Here is a 17,561-nt window from a genome sequence, read left to right as displayed (position 1 = left end):
GCCTTTCAATGAAACACCCAGTTATCATAGTACTGTTGGGGATGTAGAGAGAAAAGATGTTTCCTTACCACAACATGAAATGCCTTTCAATGAAACACCCAGTTATCATAGTACTGTTGAGGATGTAGAGAGAAAAGATGTTTCCTTACCACAATATGAAATGTCTTTCAATGAAACACCCAGTTATCATATTACTGTTGTGGATGTAGAGAGAAAAGATGTTTCCTTACCACAACATGAAATGCCTTTCAATGAAACACCCATTGTGGTAAGGAAACATCTTTTCTCTCTACATCCTCAACAGTACTATGATAACTGGGGTGTTTCATTGAAAGACATTTCATGTTGTGGTGAGGAAACATCTTTTCTCTCTATATCCTCAACAGTACTATGATAACTGGGTGTTTCATTGAAAGGCATTTCATGAACAGTACAATGATAACTGGTGTTTCATTGAAAGGCATTTCATGTTGTGGTAAGGAAACATCTTTTCTCTCTACATCCACAACAGTAATATGATAACTGGGTGTTTCATTGAAAGACATTTCATATTGTGGTAAGGAAACATCTTTTCTCTCTACATCCTCAACAGTACTATGATAACTGGGTGTTTCATTGAAAGGCATTTCATGTTGTGGTAAGGAAACATCTTTTCTCTCTACATCCCCGAACAACTTGTAGCCTTTAACTTCATCCGCTTGTGTTTTCATTAAAAAGCACTTCATGTTGTGGTAAGGAAACGTCTCATCTCTCTACATCCCCCAACAGTACTATGATAACTAAGCTGGGGATAGAAAATTATCTGATACAATAAATTTACATATTTCAGTAGGTTGGTAGCCCTTTTGCAGTTTTAACACTACTCTTCAGCCAACCTAATCAAAACAATACATAATCTTTAACAAAGTCAAAATATATATAAACACTTATATCTCAGTAAAAATATTCTAAAACTCAATACAACCAATACAAGTAATGATTATATATTATATAAAATCTATAAACAATATAAACTTGCAAATAATAAAAAATAACTAAAAGTTTGTAAATAAAATGTAACTTAAAAAACATAAGATTCAAAGTACTTCAAATTTTTTTTTATAAAATAACTCATGAAATAATATTTTTTGTTGCTTACAACAAAACCAAACTAAATAAAAAAGAAAAGTTCTTGTAATAGGTCATGGGTACTTATGATACAATTGTAAAAATGTTTTTCAACATCTCAATGGACTCTGACTTGGGTTTCTAACATGAAACTTATGTTGATTCAATCTAAATTATAAATTTTCAGTTCGGCCAACATAATTTTCACCACATGTTGTATATTTTAACATACAAGTGCAGTTCTTAGAACTGCAAGAGAAATATCTCTTGATTTTAACATAATCGTTCTATCTATATTTCTAATGATATTAGTACTGATAATATAACCTAGAGTACAGAGTTGACATTTAAGTTCTAATACTGAGCAATACTTCTTGTCTATTTTCAGTATTATATTTATAGCAAAGTGAATGGTTCAAATTGACAGGTTGTCTATGAGCTACAATAACACTAACATTACCTATGGCTCTTCTTAATATGCTAGATGTACAGGAGGCAATTAAAATCTTGCACTCTTTAATATTAACTTGTAACTCTGGAGTATATGTAATAATGACAGGTAACACTTCTTCTGATCATTAGTCTTTAGACCATATAATTTAGTAAGAAATATACAATTGTAAATTATGATCTCTAGATAATTTCTATTTAATAAAAACATTTTTAATTCACTTAATCTAATACTTGTTTTTTCTTTATTGTTAACAATCTGTATAATTCTTTTAATCAATGCAAGATGGATATTTCTCTTGACATGACAGTTCTAGGTTACTTTTAAAATCTAAATAAGTGTGGGAATTAGTCAGTTTATAAAAAATATAGGTTTCTAAAGAACCATTGTCAGATATTTTAATCAATCAATATATTGCCCCCCAGTGGCACAATGGTATATCTGTGGACTTGCAATGCTAGAAACCAGGTTTTGATACCTGTGGTGGGCAGAGCATAGACAGCCCATTGTGTAGCTTTGCGCTTAACTACAAAACAAACAATCAATATATCCAAGAAATGTATAGTTCTATCAAATTATTAAACAGTAAATTGAAATGCTGGGTCAAGATAATTTAAAACTTGACGAAAATTAAACCAGTTTAAATCTTCATTCTAAATAATAAAACAATCATCAATGTATCTGTGACATTGTGCAAGAACTAACAATTAACTTCATTCTTTGATTAACAACAGTATACATCTTTTCTGTTATCTTATTGTAGAAATCATTATTATTATTAAAGGTATAATAACTATTAGTTAATACTAATTTAATGGCTTCAATTACAAATTCCTTAGTATTTCTGGAATGCAAAATCTCCGAATAATATTCACAGAAATAATTAACAGCTGCAAATTCATGTTCAATTAGTATATAAAGATACAACATCTAGTGTTATTAAACTGGTGTTATGAACAACTTCACTATGTAATTTTGATATAATGTCTAAATCATTCCCCAAGTAACTTTTATTTTTTGCAATAAATGGCTTAAAAGTTCATCCACAAATATTAATATAAAAATTAATATGGGGAGTAGAACACTGATGTCTTGCACTAATATGTCTACTAGGGTAACAAGGTTTCAGCAAGTTGTACATGATCACTATTTAAATTGAAACAATTATATCTTGACATTAATGTATTTTTGGTAAAACATAAAATACACTTGTAATTGGGGTAAAATTAACTAAATAATATATTTTCATTTTATTAAGTTGAAGCTTGTATTTTTGAGTAAAATACAATGTTTTCTAACACATTTTTATCATATGCTTTTTCCTAAAGTTTCATATAAGTTGTATTATCTCTTCAATGTTCCATAACTATTGCATCATGAAACTTATTTGACATTAAAACTATAGTATCCCTATGTCAGTTGTTTTAAAAATTATATCTTTAAAGCACATATTATGTAAAGTATTATTCTCTGTATTATTACGTTTATATTGTGTTGAAATCAAAGGTAAGTTGTTTATCTGATTACATAATACCTCCAGTTCAATACAGGTACTGGTTATTGATGTAAAACTTGATTTACTTCTTAAAATGATATCAACTTGGTTACCAATTCAATGTTGTGAATAAAATTATTTTTGTTGAGTCTGATTAGTCTATCAAAATCATTTACATCTTGTTCTAATTACAAATGATTATGCTTATTAATGGGACAATAAGATAAACCTTTTCTTAGTAAAGATATTTCATTATTTCTAAGACTAACATCAGAGATTTAATATATTAAGATTGTGAACTTGGTCCACTTCTTATGCATTCTTCGTCATCTATGGATTGATTTGATTGTTCATGTCATAACTTTGCATGTTTTTTTGAATTTATCAGATTTGCCCAATTCCTTTGTATTCTACTTTTGGACCTATCTTTCATAAGTTTCATATTAAAAACACAAATCAGAGTCCATTAAGATGTTCAAAACATTTTTACAATTGTATTTTAAATACTCATGACCTATCATAAGAACATTTTGTTTTTGTAATAATCAAGAAAAAAAAAGTTTACTTTATGAAAATTTTATAAAACAACTTGGAAGTACTTTGAATCTTATTTATATAACCTGTGGATTTGTTGTTTTGTACTAGATTTTATTGTTTATGAATTTTAAATAATATATAATCATTATTTATATTAATTCTTGGAATATTTTAACTAGGATATACGTGTTTATAAATATATATATTGACTACGAGCTGAGGAAAAACCATGGTGAACAAATTTTGAGTTGACAACTAGGACTGACAGTATGAAAATTATTTTGTATTAATAGCTAAGTACATATATTTATAACTAACCTAACTCTCCTTAGCTGCCAAACTTCCAAAGATATTATTGGGATTACGATAAAAATACCCAACTAATGAATCAATACATTCTAATCATTATAACTAAGAATGATATATTAGATTACCTATATTTATTATTGTATTAATTTCTAGTTATGATCTATGTAAGTGTCTTGCTTTGATCAAAAGCTAATGATGACATGTTAAACCTATGAATACAGGAAGGTAATAGTGCATGTCATGACTTTTTTTTACAAAGTTACATTCAAAATTTAATTAATGAACTTTGTCATCAGTGTATATCAAAAAAATTAACACTAAGATGTAGTTAATTCAAATTTTTATATTATCTAAGTTTAATTTCTTAATTTCGAAAAGAAATATATAAATAAATTCTCAATCTTCACCTCTCTGTGTCATGTACTACATCTGCTCTTCAAACTGCTCATTTTAAATTTTCTTTCCACCCTTATATGATTTTCTGAGTGTTCTAACAAACTAGAAACACACACTATAGCTACTGACAAGCCAGAATACAGTTAGAACTTTCAGTCGTCTTGCTTTATTGAGATACAAAACAATTTGTCACTCATCCAATATAATTCTGTCTTAAAAAAATGTCAATAACTCTCTCTGACACTTTACAACACTCTTTATACATTTATACCGTTTTTCTGCCCATTAGTAGTTATTTAACCTCAATTTCTTTGTTTGCAATCATGTTTTTCTGCTCCGAGAAGCAATCAGAATTTTTTAACCTATGTACAGCTTAGTTAGATAGCCAGTTAAAGTAGTTTTGAGACATTCTGTTCTACTGCCCGATATATTTTTGTGATGTAATATGCATATTTGAAAGTACATTAATAATTTTGTGAAAAATCAACACTATATGAAAAAACAGTACTAAAGAAGTACACTCTTGAGCACAAGTTATTTAAATAGGCTCCAACTCTAGTGCAAGTCCAACTTTTCTTGTTTTTTATGTATATTTTGTATTTATTATTATATTCATTTTCATAAAATTAACCACAATTTGAAACATATTAGTTTATATGCCAAAAAGTAAATGAAAAAACAATTTTTTTTATTTCATGAGACTAGCCTGAGTTAACAGCATCATGTCATTGTAACTTTATCAGTTATTTACACCAAGTTCTCCCACCATGGTTAATTGCCTGTCACGTACTTAGAAAAGATCTAAAGGGCATTGTAAAGAAATAAAATTAAAAGCAAACACTTGTGAAGAGGTTAGGAAGAAGACACCATTTGGATAAATAATTTGGTTCAGTTAGTGTTAGGATACAGAAAATAATGGATAAAAGTAAAAGATTTGAGCAAAAAAAAGTTTATAATATTCATTTAGGAGGTTCTAGCAGTTATGCAAATGAAATATGAAAGATGAAAAGAAGTATTTTCATTTTCTGTGTGCAAATCACCTTTCACTTAAACTGACTCACTATAAGGCTTCATAAATTTATAGACAAATTTTTACGAAAAATAATTTATTAGCCACATCACTACAGGTAGATCAAAATACACATCATGACCTGTTACAGAGTTACATTCAAATTTTAATTAAGTTAACTTATTATCAACGTATCCATAAACTTGTCATTCAAATATTAATATAAGTTCTAATTTCTTAATTTTAAAAAGATTATAAGTTATCGAGCTTCACTTTCTGTATTGCATGACATTTCTTCAATCCAAGCTGCCTATTTCTACATTTTCCAATATCCCTATATGGTCTTGTAACTTTCTGTGGAATTTCTCATTTATACTGTACATATCCCCAAGCTAAACTGTCAGCTTGTTGTGAGAAAGCTTTTTGCTTTATAAAGATATAAGTAATAAAATAAATGCCACATGCAATATATCACATCAAGCATCCTGCTTTCAAAAATTGTCATAAATTCTTTCTGACCAAAATAAGGATTTCACTTAATTGACAGCTACAGGGTTTAAAGGCCTTTGTTTGAGCAGATTTGAACATGTTGGTATCATTTTCTTTGTATGCTGGTGTTGGAGCTCTGCTTGACCATGTATGAAAATTATTTTAAGCTATCTATTATGTTAGTTAAAAAGCCAAAAAATTATATACGTTTTAGGAAATTTTATGTTATATGCATGGAATTATTTTTTGCTCTAAGTTAAATAACTGAAGTTTAAAAATATAATTTCTGAGACCACATTATCATTACATTGAATTAGGGTTAAATTGTGATGTCAGCATCGATTGGTCAAGTGCAAAATCCTAAAAACCAGATTTTAGAAGTACTAAATTTGTTATTCATTATCTGTATTTTGTTATTGTTATATAATTAACTAAAATGTAGAAATTAGAAACTCAATCCACAGTGCACACAAAGCTGTGTGTGACATAATAAATATCTATTACCTTAGTCTGAGAGGATCAAAGTTCAACTGCATGCATGTACACAGGAGGGGGGGGGGTATGTGAACAGCCATGCAGTGGTTTAAGCTATATTTCATGCAAAATTGCTTTTAGATTTAATCTCATCACACCTATTTTTTTCAAATATTCTTGGGGGGGCATGCCCCCAGACACCTGTAACATTAGAATACTTTGCATTCTGATTGTGCTTCACACAATACGTGTTGACTTTTGATATCACCAATTAAAACCATTTCCAAAATTTTGCATATAGGCCTGAACAGTATATATATAAAAAATAACTAAATGATAAATATCTATTAGCTTAGGTTGTAAAATTAAATATTGTGTAATTATCTGTTACAATACGCACACATTTTAGAATAAAAAAATAAGAGTAATATATATTTATTTTGTAGTTTTTTGGTTATAAGGTCAGTTAAATTGGCCGAGTCCCTAAACAGTTAAATTAGAGAAAATAACAGATAAAATAAAAAATTTCACTGAAAAAAAAAAGTTTATTTAGTTAAGAGATTTTAGAGGTTACATTAATGAAATGTGAAACTGAAAAATGAAAAAAAAAGTATTCTTAATCTTAACAAGAAAACCACCTTGCACTCAGACAAGTCGACACTCTGACTCCATATATTCACAAACAAATCTACAGTAGAAGTTATTTTTTGAAAAATCAAATTTTTGTGTACAAAAGACTTGTAATCTTTACTGACAGTTTGCTAAGTTTCATGAAGATACATTACATACTTTCAGAGTTATAGTATGTATAGCTTCATGGTTACAAGGTTGGTCAAAATTACTGAACTCGTATACAGAGTTAAGTCCTCATACAAGAAAAAATTATACTGATATTCAAATGGGTAGTAGAAGCTTTGTATAAAAAGGAAATAACAGAATACAAGGAGTGAACTAATAGAACTAGTTAAGTTACCTTCTCTATTTGTATCTATATTAAAGCAATGAAAGCTGTCTTCCTCCCTGCCTAATTTTGAACTACTGACCCAGGAAAAGCTTCCAGGTAGCAGACCCTATCATCCACCATCTATGCTAAAGGACTGACTGTCACTTGTAATGCACTCACAGCTTAAAGTAATGGGAAATATTTTGCCAGCTCTCAAATCTAGAGCTCTATCACAGAGTCAACATGCACCCCACTACTTTCTGTATAAGAACCATGAATAGTTATTAACAAGCAGAAAGAAACTAAGAGTAAAGATATGACAAATACTGTCTCAAGCCATTTAAACCTGCAAAAAATTACAAAAAGAGAACAAGAGACAGATTTAATGGGGGATCTCACAAAGGACAAGAAATCTTTAAGAAATCAAACTGTATGTTTGACAAATAAGTTAAAATATGCCTACAACATAGAAATTTTGTGATTGATTTCTTATTAAGTATATTCTAGAAAGAAAACAGTTGACATATTTATACATGTTACAACTATGGGGATTTTTTGGAAGGGAACACTCAAAAATGTTAAAGTGAAGACAGAAAAGCCTGACACACGAAAAAACTTCTTCCAGTTCTAGGTAGTTAATAAATATGGTGACATGTATGTTACACCTCTGGAGTTTTTATTGCAATGGAACAATAAAAAATTTTGAGGTGGAGTTAGAAAAGCCTGACACACATAACACTTCCTCCAACTCTAGGAGCTGACAAGAGTTTTGAAATTTACATTCAAATAAAGTAACGAGTTTCACCCTCCACTTAAACAGCATCAAATCTTCGTATAATTACACCTATAATATGTAAATTTTCAGAAACTAAGATGAAAAAAAAAGGCCTTGGAATGGTATTACCTCCGATCATTAACTACTAACTTATCAAATATCATCCATTTTTCATCAACAAAGTGACAAAGCAATTTCCTCAAAAAAAAAAAAAAAGACATTTTCATAAAATGTTCACAGAGTGACAGAACATGCTAAAGGTTTATAGTACCAGTGTCTTTCACACCTTTTTGATTAAAACTTTTCTCTTACAACTACTACGGCAATGACAGTAATTAAACTTCAGGGAACCAAAGTTAATTGATTTAATCTATGCTTTTTAATTTTTGCAAAAGCTGCAAGCAATGCCAAAATAAGTATTAGATAAAATTCACAGATATTTCTTATTAACAAATATACTTTGTACTCCATTGTAATACTGCCATATATCAATAATGCTGCTTTATGTAGTATATTACTGTATTAGAAAGATATTTCTGTAGTACCTTTACATCAAAATAATTTATCTTGTATTTTTTAAAAAAAGTTGCAACCATATTTTTACCCAAAATTCATGTTACCCAACCACTTTGGATTAGTGATAAACTGCACACATTTATAAGCATTTACTTACTGTTTTTCATTTTAAATTCTCTTCCTTTGATACAAAATTTTAGAATACTCAAATGATGTAATTGTTGTACTTCTATGAGTTATTGACATGGTCTTTACTTTGTGAATTTGTGCGCAGACTCCATGTATTTTCTTATTTATAGAAAATTGTTAGCTGTTGTCACAGGAGTGAAAAATCAATATGAGGGACACATTCTCAGAATCATAAATGAACAGTGCATGTATGTATGCTAAAAAATATTCTTCTGCACTAAAATATAAGAAATAAATTGGTCTCACAACTCTTACCTTGTTGATAGTCTTTTAGTGCTTTTTTCCAAGCTGAAAAAAAATGTGCACATAAGTTTGAGCCTTCTGTATGTTTTAATGTAGGATTAAGTTGATCTAATAATACAACTCGTACAAATAACTTACAACTTTGTCAAACAATCATGCTTGATGTTCACAAAATATCTTTGAAAATTAAGCACAACTATATTGAATATTGTCTTTGTTACATTACCCCCCCCCCAAAAAAAAAACTGATATAAGTATGGATTTTTCTTGTTCAATGCATAATCAATACATTATTCTATAATTTCAATTATTATTCTTAAAAATCAAATTGATGAAATTTCTTGTACTTCAAAGATTACAAAAGTCGCAAAGCATCTAATATTCAGCATTTCCAAGCATACCAATTTTTTTATAAAGCAATTAAAAGCATTCATACCAGAAAGTAATAAAAACATTCTTCAATTACAAAGAAGTAAGCAGTAAAAAAATGTAACCTTGAATTTTTGCCATCATTAGTAATACAGTGTCATACAATTGTAGTTTTCAAAACCCTGCTGTTTCAGCTGATTGGCTATAAAAAAATCAATTCATAACACCTTCTCAATTATTATTTGAAATATAAAAAGTTATGTTCCCATTTGCCAGTACAAATCAACATAGTTAGGTTCATAATCAACCAAAATCCAAGTGCCTATATAAATACAGAGCTAAAACCACACTTACCCATTACATATATTGCTTGTTCAGATGTAGTATAAAACTCACAGGAGATATACATTACATGTAATTTTATGGTAGTGAAAAGTGACAAGTTGTATTTATCCTCTCTCTCTCCCTTTATTTTGTTTCACTCATAAAAGTAGCTATTTCAAACAACAGTATATCAAGCATACCTATATAAACAGTATATTTAATTTTTCCTTCATCACAAGCACTCTTTGTAAATAATTTTATCTCAATCAGTTTATGTTGTATTTTTTGTGATATGTCTCTTAGAAGAATCAAGTTTTAAATGAATACTAAATATGTATTGATTTAGAATATGACTATGTTTATAACTTTACCACCTTCTCGCTGAGAAGACTAAAAAAATTATACTGACAGACAAAGAGATCAAGCTGTAAAAACACCTTCAGATCTGGCCAATTAACAAAATTGCATTAAATGCAAATAATGCATTATAGTGAGTTAGAGCTAAACACTTTGAAAATTTTAAAGCATTCACAAACAGCATTTGCCAACAAGCATGCAAATCACTAGTATTAAGCTTACAGAATAAACCACTGCACAGGGGCACAAGTGCATAAAATAAATAATTAGAGTATGAAACAAATGAAAATAATATCACCAAAAAATATCCCAAGTAACTTTTACATACTGGTTTTAGTCTGGATAAAAATGCCAATATGGGACTCTCCCATCTGTACATGATCAATATTAATGGCTCAGGATAACTTAAAAAAATAATTATGTTCAAATGTATTTTCTTAAATGCAATTTTTTTTGTTTTACTTTTAGCCATAATTGACAAACCAAAGGACTACATGTACATGTAATGTAAGGTTTAAATGGAAATATACCTCATGGTGTAAATCTTTCTGTATGTGTAATGACCATCATTATACAGATATAACAAGTATTTTTTGTTATAGAAAAAAAAAGAATCTACTACCTTTAAATATCTTTTTCTGTGAGCATTTATACTTTCACATGGGCTAAACTGAGACATCTTAATGAATCATTTTTGTTTTAAATGGTGACACTTGAACTAAAGAGCTGTAAGTTCAAAAATATTAAAATTTATAAACATTTTGCATAAAACTTAACATATTAAATGTTAAGTTTTGTAGTTAGATTAGAAACATTTCCTGTTAAAAAAGGTGAACTGTGTTTTTATACATACACAGAAAGAAAATGAAGATATGTAATACAAGAAAAAAAAGCAAATATACAAAACTATAACACATATCAATGATAAATTGGTTTTCAATTTTTCAAAACCAGTAATTTACACAATAAACCTACACACTAGAAGAAGAAAAAACACACATTCAGTCAGAATTAGAGACAATAAACTAAGTTTAATTCACCTGTATGTGTACTTACTCAATCCAAAAAAGTTAACGATTTGGTTGTAGTTAAATGTGTCTGTATCCACTGTGGGTTCTTGCCATTTCATGAAATGACCCGAACGAGTAACCACTTTGTTGAAAAGACTATGTTTCAAGTCTTCACATAATTCAGTGTTCACATTAGTGTCCGGAGGTACAACTGGAGAAAAAGATAGGCTGGACACAACATTCCCAGGAATTGCAGTAAACACTGTAGGAGGTATCTGGAGATCAGAGTTTAATCTTTTCATAACTTTACTATAATTATTACCAAGAGTCATACAAAGTAACTGTTCATTTACTTCAAAACCAAATGATATATCACACACAGAATCTTTAGGGATATAGTTGTCCAATATAATCACAGGAGGGCATTCTGACCTATTCTGTGTCTGTTGTCCTAGGTCAATTGCTGCCACCTTTTCTTGTCCACTCTCCAAGGTTTCTGGTTCATTGGATATTACTAATTCATTGGCTCCTGTAGAGATACGTGTTATAGGTTCTTCAGTAGTGATTTGATTGCTTAAGTCAGGGTTACCTTCCAATACATGTGAATTCCCATTATTCATGATTAGATCTGTTTGGCTGATCACAGAATTGTGCAAATTTGAATATTTACTATGCAAATTTCCTTTACTGCATGCAATGCCAGCAACACCAGAAGAGATACAATCTTCCTCTGTAATGGTATGAGGTTGGTTGTTAGAGATTAAACAATGATCATTCTCAAAAAGTGTAGAATCTACACCAAATTCCAAACCAAAATTTTTCTGTAAAGGAGGTAGAGAAATCCCACTTTTCAAATCTCTATCAGTTAGGCTACTGTAAAGCCTTGATTTTGGCTCAGAGGAATTTACTGACATACGTGCAATGTCTGCATAAGAAGCCTGTGGAGTAGAAGAGGAGGAAGAAGGTGTTGTGTGAGGGTAAACATAAGTAGGTAGTGGACCAGAACCACCTACAGGCAGAGAATGTACACTGTCAAGATCAGAGTTTTCTGATGAAGAATGTTCTGAAGGAGGAACACTACTGGATGACTTTTGATGAGAGCCATCTTGTCTTCCTCTGGGTTGAATAGGTAGTTTTAAGACCAATTCATTACAAGAAGCTTGTTCTGTGAGTTTATCAGGATACTGTTTTTTTATTCCACTTGTGTGATTATACTTTCGAGAAATGTCAAAAGATTTTTTAGGTAAATGCTTGTTCTTATGTTTCTTCTTTTTCATAACAACTCTGAACTCTGTCTCTTCCACATAATCATGAGCTACTTCTGTAACTGAATAAAAATCTTTAACAAAACCAGATGGAATATTATTGTGAATAAGCACTGCTTCTGATTCATTACTATTATTGATAATTGTATTAGAATCAGTCACACAAGTCTTTATTCTGTCTTGTTGTTCACACTCAAAACTACTCTCTGCAAAAAATGATGAAGTACTGTCTAAACTTTTAGACTTTGGTATTCTTTCTAAATTAAAGTTACCAAATGAAGTTCCACAAGTTTTAGGTTTTCTTGAGGCTTCATCCTGACTCTTTTGTTCCTGTATTTGATCAATACAATCTGACAAGTTCTCATTAGCTTCATCTCTAGAAGACACAATTCCTGTGATCCTTACTACTCTTTTCATAGTTTGTTTTAGGCTTACAGTTAGGTCCATTTTTACCCTCTTTGGATGACACTTTGTACTTTTTTCTATCTCGAACTTGATGAACTGAAGATCTTGGTAATGAGTCTACATTTTCTAAGGAGTTGATACTTTCAACTGCTACTCCCTCTAATTTCTGGTCTGAAGAGTTAATAAAAGCTAACAGAGAGTCAATGTCTTCATCCCACCTGTGCCCAGCAATATCCTTAGCAAACAAAATAGTCTGAGTGTCTGTGTTCCCTCGAAGACGTTTACCTTTCCTGTTTGCTCGATCATTTTGTAAGTTGCGTGCTTCAGTAGAAAATATTTCTGTCTTACTACTTCCACTGAGCTCTAAAGGTGAAAAACCCATCTCCTCTGAAATGAAATAAAGTCTCCTTATTTCAACATTTTGAAGAATGATTTTTCATTCTAATATTTAAAAAAAAAAGTTATCTAGTATTTTAACCTTTGTTATATATAAATTAAATAGAAGTTAGTTTCATGTATGCACTCTCTTAACATCTTGGGTATATTGCAATTCATGAACTTTTAATAAATTCATAATAAGAAAAATATATATAATGAGAAAAGATATGTAGAGGAAAAGTAAGAATTTTCAACAAACCCAAATTTTTTCTGTAAGGTATACACAAGGGCATAATAAAGATTACAGTCCTAGTTTTTTTAGCACTTTAAATTAGGATCAGCTTTGTTACTTGATACTGACAATTTTTGTTCTGTCTGTTACATAAAGTCATATCTGCTATCTAAGATTTTCATACTTTACTGTGATTTATTTATTTTTTTTATTGACACACTGTGTTAGCATTTGGAAAATGGAATCGAATAACTAGTTATATTTACACCTGTCAAGTGTCAAGTCAGTTCTTTCTTTTTATGAATGACAATTCATCAGAATCATATCGAAACTGGAGAGGGTTAAACTTTTATCTAATAAGTAACATGGATAAAATTCCAAAGAATAGCCCTACACTAATTTCAATAGTTGTGATAGTACACTCAAAGTTGATGTAGAGGCTTAACAAGATATAATGTGGACACTTTCACTGGGTACACTGTTACCTGGAATCTGAATCTATGGAAGTGAAATGTCCATGTAAGACCAACTTCAAAAACTTAGTTTTCTTCTCAGTTAATTACTAAACCTGCAGTGACTTTTGATGAACACACTTGAGGAACGGACCAAACATATAAGAAAGATATCCAGATGGTTGTCACCATAATAAATTATCTTTCAAGTTTGAGTAGGATACTGAAATTTTCAGCAGTTCAACCATTATTTCTATTTTGTTTTTTCATATCCTTCTTGTTCTGTAGTGGGTATTTCAACAACATCTGGCACATTAAAATACTGGAAAACTTAAGGTTTTATTGCATTTAGCTACATTGTTAGATGTGAATTACTGCAACTACATACCTCCTTATACATGTACAAGACATAAACAGGGAGGGTACCAATCTATTCTCTCATCTATTACTATTACAAGTATTACTGACTGTTTATAGAATAGACGCAAATTAATGTAAGTAATGTTGAATACAAAACAGTGTTAGTTCTCTACACTGTTTTATAAACTTAAACACAGTTAAACTCTCGGAAAACTCATTTGTCATTAAATAAGAGTGATACTCTATTACTTACACACACTCATATACATAAAGTAGTGTTCCATGGTTTAAGTAATAATATTGTTAAAGAATGCAACAAACTAGCTTGGTAACATTTTTAAAAAGAAATGCAATATAAATGAAGTATTTCTAGATTATAAGAAAGCCATGGATTTACAAACCAAATGCATTTTGGACAATTGTCTAAGAATATTGTAATACATTTCCTTTCGTCTACATGCATCAGAAGGCATCAATAATTGTACACTTCAACAAAAGGGTATATAAGTGCCAATCCTTAACCCCCTTAAGTGTCTAGCCAATTACCATATATATATGACAATGAGAGTTCCAATTTGAAAATTACCAAATTAAATGAAAAGTCCTTTAACACTTTTAAGACACTTTGGTATTTGAGCAAAAAATTTTGTCAAGAAACAAATTTCTAAGCTATGCATAAATATGGATGTTAAGCTGACTAAGTATGTCACTCAATATTTTATCTCCAGAATTTTTTTTAAGGTTATTTTATGTTTACTACTGTTCAAATATTTGGAAAGAGATATTTCTGGAGATGACATGAAAATGAAGTTTAATCAACACTGTCATGATATTATTGATTAATTTCTTTTTGAGAGTAAATATTTTATTATTGGTTAGTTTTTGTTATAATAAGAGATAAAAGCAGACGATTGTAGAAAGTTTTGTTAATAATTCATTGACGTTGAGACTAACGAATATCACGTGCAATACATTGACGTTGAAAGTATACAAGGTGAACAGACAATTAAGTGATAAAGATATAAATAGCATGAGATGAGTGGAAACAGCACACAGATAATAGCAGAAGAAAGTAAAGTTACAAAAGGAAAAGTTAACTACTGTAGAAGTGATAGGCCTAACGACTGACATAGGCCTAATGTTTAATATGTTAGAGTTAAGATTAACAGTAGAAAAGAAGATAAGAAACATAAAACCATCAAAGTGTGGTTCTAAAGTAATTGAATTAGACAAAATGAACAGAGGATTTTCAGAAGAAAGAAGACCAAACGATTCCGGTAACTCGAACCACAATTGTAAGTGAATCATACACAGAATACTAGTGCAATAGTAATAGAGAAGATAGTTCAGCTTGTCAACTGAAGTTCTAAGATAATTGAATAGGCCTAAGTGGACTTTTGACAAGAAGAAGAGAACTCTTTATATATATATGATGTCTATGATATGGCTATAATCTCTATAGTGTGAAGAATTTGTTCCAAATATATTTATTATTTTTAAAACAAGTTAAGTGCGTGCTGTTTATTCATTGTTGAATTTATCACTAACAAGTCACAGACACCTACTGTAGAAGAATCCTAAGCCCAAAAACAACACAGTATATACTATTAAGAAGTAAAAGCCTTTTTATTTTAAAACTTGGCAAAGAGGAAGGAATTTACAAACAATTAAGACAGTGAGAATGTGAAATGTCTCTAAAAAAAAGGTGTGTGTGTGTGTGTGTAGGGGGGGGGGAATAGCAGTCACAGCATGTTCAGATGTGGGAAGTAAAATCCAACAGCAAAGAAGTGATGAAAAACTTGAGAATAATAAGTAAATGTGGTAAGAATGTAACAAAAGGGGATAATAACAGCCACAGTATGCTCAGTGTCAGAAGAAGAAATCTAGCAAAAATATTGGGTATTAATTGTTCTACTCCAGCACCCAAAGATTCTGGACTTTGGCAGATTCTGGACATCTGCCAAAGATTCTGACTGGACAACTTCAAGCTAAGAAGTAGGAAAGAAAACATGAATATCAGGTGAGGTTAATACACAAACACTGTGAACAGGATGATAACATGTAATTTTAGATTAGACGCAGGCAGGGTTTTAGCTATGGTGGGTTGCAGTGGGCGGTGCCGCCCAGGACTCATTTTTGCCTGTCCACTTTTTTGATGTCACAGTACAGTTTACTTCACAATTAGCTTGTTAGAAACAAACATTTTTCCTGAAAAATCACAAAGCAAATAACCTTTGTGCTAAAATACTTTTCAAGACCAGAGGAAAAACCTGCATGTGAAACTCAGCAAACGGCCCATGCCACACTAATTCACTTGTAGTTAGAGTGGCATATCATACAATATTATCCACAGTGCATACCATATGAAGCCTATTTTCTTTCCAGTAAAAGTTTATGTGGTGTGTAAAAATATTTTCAAAATTTTATGGATATCTAAAATACAAAAGTATATCAATGTGTTTTTTGGTATAAAAACTTTTTTAACCTCATTGTGACTAAATTGTTTCAATTACCAGCTGTTAAAGACAGATCAATCAGAAAAATAAAACTCAGCCTAGAGTAAAATTTGTCTCTGCCTATATTTTTTAGACTCATCGTTCACCTTATAACATATTGTTACGTCTCCGTTCGTTAGTTAATTTTCCGTAACTTTGTTCCGACGAAACTTTAACGACACAAGTTCTTTCTTAAATAAAACTGGTTTATTCTTTCTGAATATAACTTTGCAATACACTTAATTTCCACAGTCACGCTATAACAAATGTTATAATTCGCAATGAACGACTCACGTGCTCGACTAACCAGCACGTCTCTATCTGTCTGCAGTTCAATTACCTTCTTACCAGTCTTATATATACAAGAATACCGCATATCTGGTAACCTCTCGAGACTTCAGGAAGGGACGTGAACGTTCGAGAATATGACGTGTTACTAGCGTCAAGTGACCCCCACTGTCGTAACACTGCCCCTTCCTTAGTATTGTTTGGGACGAACAATAACCAGTTACATTAAAACAATTAACAATAACTTAATTAAATGTACAGAATTTACAAACACAAAATTAAAATTCAACAAAGTCTCTTAATTTTACGGGATGTATCTTCTTCTCTCCGTCTCATTGGCTTCTGCTTCAAGAGGGGTTCATTTGCTTCATCAGGAAATGTCCTATCGTCGGTAACAGTCACATCAGTGGTAGTTTCACCGTTTCCCTTCTCAAAGCTGAGTAGAGTTTCTTCTTCGAAAGTGGCTTTTTCAGGTGACACGTCTTCAGCAGCGTCATTTGTTCTGTTGTTCACTTCATCCCAACTGAAATGTCATGGACCATGATAATGCCAAAGGCTGTTGCATGCACCACTTTTGGCTTACCTCGCCGACCACATTTTACCCAGAAAGTCACGTCTGAGAGACAATCCACTATGTCATATGGGCTTTCCCATGGAGAAGACAACTTAGGAGACTTCACTTCGGTCTTCCTG

At 30.7% G+C, this 17,561-nt stretch overlaps 1 protein-coding gene across 3 annotated transcripts in view; it reads right to left on the bottom strand.

Moving 5' to 3' along the window:
- The window catches only part of LOC106457666, a 45,855-nt gene that overhangs the window by 7,509 nt on the left and 20,785 nt on the right, over positions 1–17,561 (bottom strand). Inside the window, exons 3-4 of one of the 3 annotated variants that reach the window (XM_013917105.2) lie at positions 11,040–13,050; positions 8,946–8,978 (exon numbers count right to left, since the gene is read on the bottom strand). In XM_013917105.2, coding sequence (XP_013772559.1) covers positions 8,946–8,978; positions 11,040–12,705 — 1,699 coding nt within the window. In that variant the 5' untranslated portion in view covers positions 12,706–13,050. Of the gene's footprint in view, positions 1–8,945; positions 8,979–11,023; positions 13,051–17,561 lie in introns of those variants that run through there. The other 2 variants (XM_022383668.1, XM_022383669.1) reach the window with 2 other exon arrangements.

This window comes from Limulus polyphemus, unplaced genomic scaffold (genome assembly GCF_000517525.1).
Source record: "Limulus polyphemus unplaced genomic scaffold, Limulus_polyphemus-2.1.2 Scaffold358, whole genome shotgun sequence".
NCBI lineage: Eukaryota > Metazoa > Arthropoda > Merostomata > Xiphosura > Limulidae > Limulus > Limulus polyphemus.
Note: the sequence above shows the minus strand (reverse complement) of the source record. Positions and strands in the feature narration are given on the sequence as shown.